The sequence below is a fragment of the Pseudorca crassidens genome, chromosome 15, assembly GCF_039906515.1.
Source record: "Pseudorca crassidens isolate mPseCra1 chromosome 15, mPseCra1.hap1, whole genome shotgun sequence".
Taxonomy (NCBI): domain Eukaryota; kingdom Metazoa; phylum Chordata; class Mammalia; order Artiodactyla; family Delphinidae; genus Pseudorca; species Pseudorca crassidens.
In genome coordinates this window covers 63,832,924-63,846,578 of record NC_090310.1, presented here as the reverse complement: position 1 = coordinate 63,846,578, position 13,655 = coordinate 63,832,924, and the positions used below count along the sequence as shown (strand labels likewise).

Sequence of the window (13,655 nt, the reverse complement as noted above, 5' to 3'; positions counted from 1 at the left end):
ATATTGTGTCATAGGACACTGAGGCTGTTCAGTTTTTTTTCTCTTTTTCATATCTGTGCTTCATTTTAAATAGTTTCTATTTTTCTGTCTTCAGGTTCATTATTCTTTTCTTTGGCAGTGTCTCATTTGCTATTATGTATTGAATTAAAAATTTTAGATCATATATTTTTCATCTCTGTAATTTACATTTTTTTTTTTTAAATATCTTCTGCTTCTCTTCTGTGTTCTTGTTTTCTTTTGAAACTTAGTATTTGAGCCTAATTATAATAGCTGGTTTAATATCTTTGTGATAATTCCATCACTGCTATCATTTCTAGGTCTGTTTCTATTGACTGACTTTTTTTTTTTTTTTTTGTGGTATGCAGGCCTCTCACTGTTGTGGCCTCTCCCGTTGTGGAGCACAGGCTCCGGATGCGCAGGCTCAGCGGCCATGGCTTACGGGCCTAGCCGTGCTGCAGCATGTGGGATCTTCCTGGACCAGGGCATGAACCCGTGTCCCCTGCATTGGCAGGCGGACTCTCAACCACTGTGCCACCAGGGAAGCCCCTATTGACTGACTTTTCTCTTGATTATGAGTCACATTTTTCTGCTTCTAGGCATATCTAGTGATTTTTGATTGGATGTTGGACATTATGTTGTCAGACATTATCTTTGAGTGTCTGGGTTTTGTGTTGGACTTTGTTCTGATAAGCAGTTTTGTTACTTGTTGTTTGTAGTTTTGTTTGATCCTTTCAAGGTTTTTTTTTTTTTTAATTGGGGTATAGTTGCTTTACAATGTTGTTAGTTTCTGTTGTACAACGAAGTGAATCAGCTATATGTATACATATATCCTCTCCCTCTTGGACTTCTCTCCTACCGCCCACCCCTATCCCACCCATCTAGGTTATCACAGAGCACTGAGCTGAGCTCCCTGTGCTATACAGCAGGTTCCCACTAGCTATCTGTTTTACACATGGTAGTGTATATATCAATGCTAATCTCCCAGTTCATCTCACCCTCCCCTTCCCCCCTGTGTCCACATGTCCATTCTCTATGTCTGCCTCTCTGTTCCTGCCCTGCAGATAGGTTCATCTGTACCATTTTTCTAGATTCCACACATCACACTGGTCAGAATGGCCATCAAGTCTTGTTTTTAATCTTTGCTAGAAAAGTTTTTTTATTCTAGGGATAGTTTAGTCTTAGTACTACTTATGGCTCTTCTAGAGTTGTTACTGCATATCCCAAGGAATCAGTGAGGACTATTTGGTGGTAGGACAGATGATTCATAGCCCTTTGTGAGATCTGGGAGCTAACCAGCTGGCAGTTCCCAGGTTACTTTCTTTGTCTGACATCATGGATTTTTGCTCCACACAGGGACGTATTATTATTCAGCAAAGACTCAGAGGGCCGCTATGCACATTTCTACAGCTCTTTTTCTGCTTAGCTCCCTCCTCTCTCGAACTTGCTCCACAATTTCCAGCTATTGCAGGCTCCCTGGACTTTGATCCAACTTTCCTCAATTCAGAGAGAACCACCATGCTCTGCCTTGAGATCTCCCTCCCCGCTTTGCATTCTCTGGTCTGGCACATGTCTTCTGGTAGAATGCAGGGGTGATTGAAGGGCTCACCCCATTTGTTTTCCTTCTCTTGGGGATCATAGTTTTGCAAATCTGTTGTCCAGTATCTGAAAATAGATGTCTCATATATTTTGTCCAGTTTCCTGTTATTTAAGGCCTGAGGATAAATTTGGTTTTTGTCACTTCATCATGATTGGAGCAGAAAGACTTGGGTATGTTCTGGAAATTAATACCATCATACTGGTTTTAGTATTCTCCTGGCCCAGTCTTTTGCATGTTGTGATGGAGACTCTGGCTTCCAGTCTGCCTATTCACTGGGACAAGTAACCCAGGCCAGACAACCTCAGAACATTCCTGAGACTATGAGAGTCTGAGACTATGAGACTCTGAAGTGAGAGTCCTTTTGCCAAGTGTATCACCCCTATGTACTTGGCATCAGGCCTGTTGGAGGTCCATTCCCGCGAAAGGTAATTTTGTAATCAAAGACTCATTGATTGAATCATATATTATATTGTCAGAAAATTTTATTGAGCTTCCGTTGTGTGCTGTTTACTGCCCTTGTTGGTGAAGCAGCAGTAAAGCACTTAGTCTTGTGATTCCTTGGTTAAGAAATGCTCTATGGGGACTTCCCTGGTGGCACAGTGTTAAGAATCTGCCTGCCAATGCAGGGGACATGGGTTCGAGCTCTGGTCCGGGAAGATCCCACATGCTGCAGAGCAGCTAAGCCCGTGCACCACAACTACTGAGCCTGCACTCTAGAGCCCACAAGCCACAACTACTGAAGCCCCGTGTGCCTAGAGCCCGTGCTCTGAAGCAAGAGAAGCCACCGCAATGAGAAGCCCACCGCAACGAAGAGTAGCCCCCACTTGCTGCAACTAGAGAAAGCCTGCACGTAGCAGCAAAGACCCAATGCAGCCAAAAATAAATAACTAAATAATTAAAAAAAAAAAAAAGAGGTACCATACTTAAAAAAAGAAAAAAAAGAAATGCTCTATGGGTCAGACCCCTGGGGATCTGAGACAGACCAAGAACTGATGACTGTGACAGACTCATAACCTCTCCTCTGTTCTTTTGCAGCTCAGTAAACGCTCTGCCACTGACCTGTATGGCCGGAATGATGGAAACCTTAAGGTGATCTTTCCTGATGTAGCGATGGAGGATGTCACTAACCCTGGGCTTAGGGTCCAAGCCCAGCCTGGGGACTATGTGCTGGTGAAGGTAAGGTGTCCTTTTGCACTGTTGACTTGCACTGTGAAGTGGGTATTGGACTGGATAATTTGGGGGAATGAAATTTTTTTCTGGAGAAATTCTTTAGTAAAATAAAAATCTCTTCTCAACCTGACCAATGGAAGGGCACTTGAATTGAATTTTAGCCTGCTCCAAACTAGGCTTTTTGTTTTTCTTCTCTCCTGCCCTGAAAGGGTTCTTCCTGGGAATTTGGTGAGGTTGGAATACATAGTGGCAAGTAGTTTCCTGCTGCAGAGAGCCCAGGAAGTGTAAGTGATTTTAAGTGAGTTGATAGTTCTCTCTGTCAGAGATCAGCATGCCCTTCAAAGTCTCTGATGCTGCAGGCATCCCTAACTTACGTGTGCTCCAGTTTCCTGCATCCCTTCCCTGGACTAACAGGTCTAGTTGAATGGCTGTGGGATTTTCCCTTTCTCCCTCTCCCCATTTCACTGAGGATATTCCTCATTTCTTCCCTCCTTCATGAGTTTCTTCCTTCTTCTTTTTCTTCCTACACTACCACAGGTCTGCTACTGCCATCTTCCTTTTTTTCCTCATGTCCACTTTGCCCCAGAGCCAGAGACTGGCAGGACACGTACTGATGAGGTGGGCAGGAGTAAGACCACTTTTCCAACACTGAGCTTTGAAGCATCTGCAAAGAGAGAGGTGGCGAGAGGGTGATGCTTCTGCTGATGTTGTTCAGTGTTATGTCCTCCACCCTGTTCCTTAGTGCCTTACCCTCTCCTCTGCTTTCTGTCCTTGCTCTTCATCACCTCCCTCTGGAGTCATGGGAGCCATGGTTCATGGTGTGCAGCTGAGGGAGGCTCATTCCCCTGGCATGTAACTTCTGTAGATTGGCCTGGAAATACCAGCGCTCAGAACTTTTCTGTCCATCTAACAAAAACAGTGATTTTTCATGTTGGGAACTTGATGATCCCCTTCCTTTCTGGCCTTGTCCTGACTGGGAATTGTCTTACTTTCAGCATTACCTAGAGATTTCCTAAATGAAGTAATTCCTACTAGGCAACAACGTGATTGATCTGGAAACAGTCTCTCATAGGCTCTTCTACTTGTTCATTCTTCCTTTTTGACATTGTCTTGTTTTCTTCTTTGTCTTCTGAATGTTTGCTTCTTTGATTTTCAGTTGCTCTTTCATACCTCTTCCTGTTCTCTTTCTACTATAGATAAGGGTTATTTGCAAGATGAGTTTGGTGGTATGGGTTGTAATGTTAGTATGATATTCTTTTGTAAAATGGAAAAATTCCATTTGTCAAGAAAGATAGAAAGGTGATACTTGGGACTCTTTTTTTGTTCCGATACTTACGTTACTTGGGACTCTTTTGATGCGAAGTGACATAAACCCCACAAGTGAGATTTAGTGAAAGGATCAGAATGAAGGAGAAGATGTGGAACCAGAGGTCTGTTGGATTTTTCTGTCACTTTTCTCATCTTTCTCTACTTAAGAGTCCCCGGGCTGTGCTAGAACCATTTCCTCATAAATTTCATTTTCTTGTCTCCCTTTCTTCTATGGTGCTTATTTGGCTAAACTCCAACCTTGGTGAAAGTGGTTATCTGCTTACTCTGCAGCCGCACCCTAGCAGCTGAACGTTGTTGGGGAAGAGCACACAGTTAATCTTTATTACATAGATTAGGTCAGATGATGGGATTGAAAACTCAAAATACGGTGGCTTAAATAAGGTAGGAGTTCTCTTTGTCATAAAAATCTAGATATAGAAGGTCCAGGACTGGTGATTTTGATGGCTCCATGATCACCAAGGGTCTAGGCTCCTTCTGTCTTTTGCTCTGCTGTGTGTGGCCTCCATTCTCAGGATTACCTTATGATTCAGGTTGGCTGTTCCAGCAGCCATGTCCTAGCTAGTAGCAAGCAGGAAGAAGAAAGGTGAAGGGCTTGTCCTCTTCCTTTTAGGACAGTTTGCAGAAGTTGCACATCCTATTTCCACCATGGTAACATATCACGCCAGGCTGCAAAGAAGCTGAGAAGTGTGGTCTTCATTCTGAATGATAATGTGCCCAGTTAAAAATTCGGAATTCTGAGGAGTAACTGAGGAAGAACAGGAGAACTGTTGGGGGACAAATAACAGTCTCTTCACATAAACCAACTGCACTCAGTTCACATTCATGCCATAAAACTCAAATGAATGGCGCTGAAATCCTAATCCCACTGTATTTCCCCAGTAAAGTAACTTTTCCACTCTCATTCTCCCTAAATCTTCGCTCACTTATCTAAATCCTAGTCTCAGCTGATGTCTTTGCCTCATATTTCATAGAGAAAATCGATACAATCAGGTGAAATCTCATTGTCTCATCATTATTTCTACCAGCTCACTCACATCTCCACCTGTCCACGCTATCTGCTCACGTGGGACTGTGTAGGAAATGTCTGCGTCTCCTGTCACGCTGCTCCTTGTGCTTTTTGCTTCCATCCGTTCACTTCCTCTCCAGATTTGCATTTGTCTCCTTTCTTTCTTGCATCCTAAACTTAATGTGGCCAAAATAGAATGAATTCTTCCCACTTCCCTGCAGCTTTCTTCTTTTCAAGTCTCCTCCATCTCAGCAAGTGGCACCACTCAGTTGCTCAAACTGAAAATATAGGAATCATCCTAGATACTTACTTTCCTGTACTCCCTATCAGTAGTTCATCTGTTTCAGCTCTACCTGTGGAATGTATCTGGGACCTGACCGTTTCTTTCCTTCTCTAAGCCATCATAATTTCTTGGTTGGGAGATTAGAGCAGCCTCCTCACAGGTTTTCTGTTTCTATATTTTGAAAATGAATTATTTATTGAAGCATATCATAAATGTAGAAAATTGCTCACAAGTATACTAGTTGATGAATCATCACAAAGTGACCCTACCCATGTGAATACCACCTGAATTAAGAAACAAAATATTTTCAGAACTCCCCAAACCCCTGTCATGTTCCTACCAGTTACTCTTTTCCCCTGCGTCCTAATTTCTAATACCATAGTTCAGTTTTGCTTGTTTTTGATATAAAATTGAATCATACAGTGTGTGTGTATATATATATATATATTCTTAACATCTTTATTGGAGTATAATTGCTCTAATACAGTGTATATTTTTGATGCATGGATATTGTGCAATTCATCCATGATTATATTTATCCATATTATATGAATATACCACAATTTATATATTGGTCATTTTGGTTGTTTCCAGTTTGGAGCTATTATGAATAGAATTGCTACGACTATGCCTGTGTTTTAGTGCAAGTATATATTCATTTCTATGGGGTATATGGTTTGGAATTGCTGTGTAACAGGGTGTGTATAATAGAAATAGCCAAAATGGTTGTACCAGTTTACACTCCCACCAACAGTACCTGAGAATTTCAGAGGCTTCATATTCCTGTTTCCATTCTTGCCCTCTAGTCGTTCTGCCCCATAGAAGTCAGTGTGACCTTTCTAAATCAGATCACTCACTCATCTGCTTAGCCCCACAGTGATTTCTCATTGGAGCCAGCATAAAATGCAGGGTGTCCATGGCCTTTTGTGATCTTCCCCAGCTACCTTTCCAACCTCATATGCCCTGTACTCTTTTTATTCTCTTTCCTCTAGTCTTGGTGACCTCCTTTTTGCCCCTCAGACCTAGTTCTAGTGTCAGGGACTGTGCACATGCTGTGTTGCTTAGGAGACTCTTGATTTTTGCCTGGCTGCCTTCTTTTAAACCTTCAAGTTCTCTTAAATGTCATCTCCTTGAGAGGCCCACTGTAGTGCTGAAAGCAGCTTCCCTCTGCCTTGCTTTTTTCACTGTTTACATTAGCCCATTTTATCTTCATAGCACTTTTTAGTGCCTGAAATAATTTTCGTTTGTTTATATATTGTCTGTCTTCTCTTGAAAGCTCTTTTGAGGGTAGGAAAAACATCTGTTTTGTTCTTCTTGATATCTCTAGCACGTAGGACAATTCCTAGAACACAATAGGCACTAAATAAATATTTACTAATGGACTGACTCATTCTTATGGTCAGAAATGAGGCCTCTGGTAATTTTGGGGGTCACATGCTTTCAGCTCTCAATTAGAGAAAAAAGAGAGCCTTTCTCACCAAATATTGGCCATAAATATCTTAAGGAGGAATTTGACTGGTACAGCCTGGATCACAGCTTACCTCTGGGATTAGGAGGGGCAGGGTCTGTGATAGGCAGCTCACACCTGAACTTTATGGTTGCCTCTGGGGAGAAGCCGTCTCCCAAGAGAAAAGGGAGAAGTGGCTGTTTGGGAATGACCTATTTTGGACTTCTTAACTTATATGCATTAGCATTGTATCAAACGTCTCTTCCTCTAAGCATTGGGGGCACAGAGGAACCATGCAGTCTCTGCTGGCCTGTTATCTCCATTAGATTCCTTTTGGTGGCCTCTCCTCTGGATGATTCACATTAAGTCCCTGTAGTTCAGTCCTGGTTACCTTGCCTTCTTCTGACTGGTTTTCTTTCAGATCACCTCAGCCAGCTCTCAGACACTTAAAGGACATGTTCTCTGCAGGACCACTCTGAAGGACTCTGCAGCATATTGCTGACCTGAGTGGTTGGCCTCTCATTCCTTCCCAGCAGGAAGAGAGATATGACTGGTCACTAATGAAAGAGGTAACGAAGCTTTGGAGACAAGCTGTAAGTGGTGAAGCAACTTTCTATGAAATGGAAAATGCATTTCTTTGCTCCTTTGTGAACAGCTTTTACAGTCATTAAATTTACCTAAACTAAAGTGGTCCCTTTTTATCTACTTTTACTTCATTTTTGCCTTGGTTAGTGTCTATGAGATTTTCCCTATAGTTTCTGGATTAAGTGTTTCCCAGCCCGATTTCTACCAGAAAACCTCTCTGGTTTTCTCCCATGTACCCTAGGAATTAGAGACTGAAGAGGAGGCGAAGGTGGAGAGAACCATTTGCTTAGCAAAAACTGCTCTAGATCTTTCTAACATTTTGGTTTGATAACATTGACTTAGCTGCCTGTCTCCTCACTTTATTCTCATATTTTACCTGAGAATTTCCCTCATGGACCCCTTTTTTAGCCTGTCAGTTCATTCTTTTTTTTTTTTTTTTTTTTTTGCGGTACGCGGGCCTCTCACTGTTGCGGCCCCTCCCGCTGCAGAGCACAGGCTCCGGACACGCAGGCTCAGCGGCCATGGCTCACGGGACCAGCCGCTCCGCAGCATGTGGGATCTTCCCGGACTGGGGCACAAACCCGTGTCCCCCCGCATCAGCAGGCGGACTCTCAACCACTGCGCCACCAGGGAAGCCCCTGTCAGTTCATTCTTTACCTTCAGGTCTGACAGCACTTGGAGTTTAGAAAGCATCATTACCTTATAGTAGGCTCTGAGGAGTCATTTTTGGCCCATTCACTACCAAGATTATGTCATTCTGTGGGGATCATGAGAAAAAAAATCCAAAAGATGGTAGTGTAGAATATTTGGAGTCAGAAGGACTTTCGTTGAATTCCCCACTCCACTGCTTCAGAGTTGTGTGAACTTCAGTAGTTACTTTATTATTCTTGTGTGCCTTGATTTTCTCTTGTGACATGGGGATAATAAAAAAATGCTTATCTCATATGGAGTTCAGTGAGATTATACTTGTAAAGAATTTAGCACTGTTTATGGAACATAGTAAATTTTTTTTTTTTTTTTTTAGTTTATTTATTTATTTATTTTTGGCTGTGTTGGATCCTCGTTGCTGTGCGTGGGCTTTCTCTAGTTGCGGTGAGAGGGGGCTACTCTTCGTTGCGGTGCGTGGGCTTGCAGTGGCTTCTCCTGTTGCGGAGCACGGGCTCTAGGCGCACGGGCTTCAGTAGTTGTGGCTCGTGGACTCTAGAGCTCAGGCTCAGTAGTTGTGGCGCATGGACTTAGTTGCTCTGCAGCATGAGGGATCTTCCCGGGCCAGGGCTCGAACCCGTGTCCCCTGCACTGGCAGGCGGATTCTTAACCACTGCGCCACCAGGGAAGCCCCCATAGTAAAATCTTAACAAATGAGAGTGATCATTGAAAGATTTTGCTTCTAAAACAGACTGTGTATATTAGGATATGCTGAGGCTTTTATTGTGTGTCTGGCTATGATCTCCTTTGACCCCTTCCACTGACCTGCATGGTAGCTTTTGGGAATCCCAGGCCAGGAACATCTTCCTCACCTGTCGGTATGGCTTGAGGGGGTTGATTTCTGCCCTCAAGATCCATCTTCTACTCAAGAAATGTTTGTTATGGCTCTTCACCTCAGTTCTTCATTCAAAATATGTGAAAAATTCTTTTTTGGAAATTTTATTTTACTTTTTATGAAAAAGTGAAACATACATGTGGTAAATAATTCAAACAATACAGTAGGTATCTGTAATTGGTCCGTTTCCTTCCCATCACTTTTTTCTAATCCCCTAGTTCCTTTTTAAAAAGCCAGCACTTGGGACTTCCCTGGTGGTCCAGTGGTTAAGACTCCGCGCTTCCACTGCAGGGGACACGGATTTGATCCTTGGTTGGAACTAAGAGCCCACATGCTGCAGGATGTGGCCCCCCGCCAAAAAAAAAGCCAGCACATTTATCATTTTCTAATATGTCTTTTCAGATATAGTCTCTGTATATATGGTGTTTAGTGTGTGTATTTGTTTCATACAAATGGTTATACACCATGTACACTACTAACAGCTTTATTGAAGTATGTGTAATTGACATACAACTGATATGCACACATTTCAAGTGTATAGTTTGGTAAGTTTTGACCTATGTATATAACCATGTATAAACCATCACCAAATCAAAATAGTGAATATATTCATCACCCCTGAAATTTTTCTCATGTCCCTTTGTAATCCCTCTCGCCTCTGATCCCCCATCCCCAAGCTACCATGGATTTTTCTGTCATGCCTTTTGACATGTTGTGTTTAATACTTCCCAATTTCCCTTTTGATTTTTTTCTTTGACCAATGGGTTATTTAGAACTGGGTTATTTAATTTCTACATGTTTGGGGATTTTCCTGAGATCTTTGTGTTAGATTTCTAATTTAATTACGTTGTGGTTAGAGAACATACTTTGTATGACTTTAATCATTTGAATTTTATTGAGACTTGTTTAATGGCTCAGAGTATGATCTGTCTTTGTAAATGTTCGGTGTACACTGGAGAAGAATATGTATTCTGCTGTTGTTGGGTGTAGTGTTCTGTAAATGTCAGTCAGTTCACATTAAACCTATAATATCCTTGCCTACTATCTATCAAGTTCTATCAGGTATTGAGAGAGGGGTATTGAAATTTTTTTTTTTAAATTTTATTTATTTATTTACTTTTGGCTGTGTTGTGTCTTCGTTTCTGTGCGAGGCCTTTCTCTAGTTGTGGCAAGCGGGGGCCACTCTTCATTGCGGTGCGCCGGCCTCTCACTATCGCGGCCTCTCTTGTTGCGGAGCACAGGCTCCAGACGCGCAGGCTCAGTAGTTGTGGCTCACGGGCCTAGCTGCTCCGCGGCATGTGGGATCTTCCCAGACCAGGGCTTGAACCCGTGTCCCCTGCATTGGCAGGCAGATTCTCAACCACTGCGCCACCAGGGAAGCCCGAAATTTTTGAAAATAATTATGGATTTGTCTCTTTCCCTCTTGCAGTTCTACAATGTTTTGCTTCATGTATTTTGAAGCTATGTTAATACATGAATAAACATTTAGGATTTTTATGTCCCCTTGATAATTGATTCCTTTATCAACATGAAGTGACCTTCTTTACCCCTGGTAATATTTTTTGCTTTGAAATCCACATTGTCTAATGTTACTGTAACCCTATATAGCCACTTTGACTGATTCCCTCTCCCTTTTCGTTGCGATGTAATTCACCTACCATTAATTTCACCATTTTAAAGTATGCAGTTCAGTGGTTTTTAGTAAATTGATGAGGTTATGCAACCATTACCACTGTCTAATTCCAGAACATTTTCATCTCTCCAAAAAGAAACCCCATGCCTGTTAGTGGTCAGTTCTCATTTTCCACTCCCCCCAACATCCCTTGGCAAACACTACTATCCTTTCTGTCTCTATGCATTTGCCTATTCTGGACATTTTCTTAATATATAAATGTAATAATACAATATGTGGTTTTTGTGTCTGGTTTCTTTCACTAAACATAGTGTTTTCAAGGTTCATCCATGTTGTGTAATGTGTTAGTCCTTCATTCCTTTTTTATCGTTGAATAATGTCAATCATTGGTAATACTCCATGTTAATAGAATGTATTGATTACTAATTCAGTCTCCTTACTAGTTATAGATCTGTTTATATTTTCCATTTCTTTTTGAGTCAGATTTGGTAGGTTGTGTATTTCTAGCAATTTGTCCATTTCAACCAGGTTATCTAATTTATTGGCATAAATTGTTCATAGGATTTTTTTGTAATCCTTTTTATTTCTTTTGTTTTGCTTGCTTTGGGTTTAGTTTGCTCTTCTTTCTCTAGTGCTTATGGTGGCAGGTAGGTTATTGATTCAAGATCTTCTTTTTCTTTTAAAAATAGACTTTGTTCTTCTAGAGTGGTTTTAGGTTTACAGCAAAATAACAAGAAAGCACAGAGCATTCCCATATACCTCCTGCCTCGTGCCCATGTACAACCTCTCTCACTATCAACATCCCACGCCAGTGTGGTACATTTGTTACAATTGATGAACCTACATTGACTTAACATTATCATCAAAAGTCCAGAGTTTACACTACGGTTCTCGCTTGATGTTATACATTCTGTGGAGTTTTACAAATTTATAGACTTGTATCCATCATTATAGTATCATACTGAATAGTTTCCTTGCTCTAAAATTCTGTTCATCCCTCCCTCCTGCCAACCTCTGGCAATCACTGAATTTTCTACTGTCTCCATAATTTTGCCTTTTCCAGAATGTTACATAGTTGGAATCATACATTATGTGGCCTTTTCAGATTGGCTTCTTTCAGTTAGTAATATGCATTTAAAGTTCCTCCGTGTCTTTTCATGGCTTTATAGCTCATTTCTTTTTAGTGCTGAATATTATTCCATTGTATGGATATACTACACTGGATAAATGTATTTATTCATTCACCTAATGAAGGTCATCTTGGTTGCTTCCAAGTTTTGGCAATAATGAATAAAGCTGCCATAAAACATCTGTGACAAGTATTTGTGTGGACATAAGTTTACAACTCATTTGGGTAAATATCATGGAGCGTGATTGCTGGGTCATATGTGAAGAGTATGTTTAGTTTTATAAAAAACTGCCAAACTGTCTTCCAAAGTGGCTGCACCATTTTGCATTTTCACCAGCAATGAATGAGAGTTCCTGCCTTATCAACATTTGTTGTTGTCAGTGTTTGGAATTTTACCCATTCTAATAGATGTGTAGTATAGTAGTATCTTGTTATTTTATTTGCAGTTCCCTAATGACATATGTTGAGCATCTTTTCATATGCTTCTTTGCCATCTGTGTCTCTTTGGTAAGATGTCTGTTTAGATCTTTTGTCTGTTTTTTTTTTTTTTTTTTTTTTTGCAGTAATTGGGCCTCTCACTGTTGTGGCGTCTCCCGTTGCGGAGCACAGGCTCTCGACGTGCAGGCTCAGCGGCCATGGCTCACGGGCCCAGCCGCTCTGTGGCATGTGGGGTCTTCCTGGACCAGGGCATGAACCCGTGTCCCCTGCATCGGCAGACGGACTCTCAACCACTGTGCCACCAGGGAAGCCCTTTTGTCTGCTTTTTAATCAGGTTGTTAATTTTCTTATTGTTGGATTTTAAGAGTTCTTTGTATATTTTGAATTTCCCTGGAGGTCCAGTGGTTGAAACTCCGCATTTCCACTGCAGGGGATGTGGGTTTGATCCCTGGTCGGGGAACTAAAATCCGGCATTCCACGCAGCGTGGCGCAAAAAAAAAAAAAGAAGAGTTCTTTGTATATTTTATATACATTTATTTATTTATTCATTTATTTATTTTTGGCTGTGTTGGGTCTTCGTTGCTGCTCATGATGGGCTTCCTCTAGTTGGCAGGGTGAGTGGGGGCTATGCTTCCTTTCGGTGTGAGGGTTTCTCATTGTGGTGGCTTCTCTTGTTGCAGAGTAGGGCTCTAGGCACACGGGCTCAGTAGTTGTGGCTTGCATGCTTCAGTAGTTGTGGCCTGCAGGCTTCAGTAGTTGTGGCTCGCGGGCTCTAGAGCACAGGCTCAGTAGTTGTGGTGCACGGGCTTAGTTGCTCCGTGGCACGTGGGATCCTCCTGGACCAGGGCTCAAACCTGTGTCCCCTGCATTGGCAGGCAGATTCTTAACCACTGTGCCACCAGGGAAGTCTCTTCTTTGTATATTTTGAATACCAATCCTTTATTAGATATATGCTTTGCAAATATTTTCTCCCAGATTGTGCCTGGTCTTCTCATTCTCTTAACTTCATCTTTCACAGAGCCAAAGTTTCTAATTTTAATGAAGTCCAACTTCTTAATGACCTCTTTCTTAGATTGTGCCCTTGGTGTTGTGCCTAAAAAGTAACTGCCAAACTCAAGGTCACCTAGATTTTCTCCTATGTTATCTTCTAGGATTTTTATATATATTTTTTTGCATTTTCTTGGGAGTTATTTTTTATTGAATTTGAATTTACGTAAAATTAAATGCTCATATTTTAAGTGTACATTTTGATGTGTTTTGACAATGTGTACACTTTCGTAACCACCATCCCAATCAAGATATAGAATATTTCCCATCACCCCACAAATTTCCCAGTGCACCTCTCCAGTCAACCCTCCCGCTAAGGCAACTACTGCTCCAATTTCTATTACATTAGCTTAGTTTTGTCAGTTCCAGAAATTCATTTACAGACTGTACAGACTATACAGTAAGCAACTTTTGTGTCTGGTTTCTTTTGCTCAACATAATGTTTTGAGAT

General features: G+C 41.5%; 1 protein-coding gene across 1 annotated transcript in view; it reads left to right on the top strand.

Moving 5' to 3' along the window:
- CDK5RAP1 (CDK5 regulatory subunit associated protein 1) overlaps positions 1-7,519 on the top strand; it is a 43,098-nt gene extending 35,579 nt beyond the window's left edge. Inside the window, 2 exon segments of the mRNA XM_067707836.1 lie at positions 2,633-2,773; positions 7,254-7,519. Of these exon segments, the coding sequence (XP_067563937.1) occupies positions 2,633-2,773; positions 7,254-7,334 (222 nt within the window). The 3' untranslated portion in view covers positions 7,335-7,519.
- Positions 7,520-13,655: the final 6,136 nt, after the last annotated feature.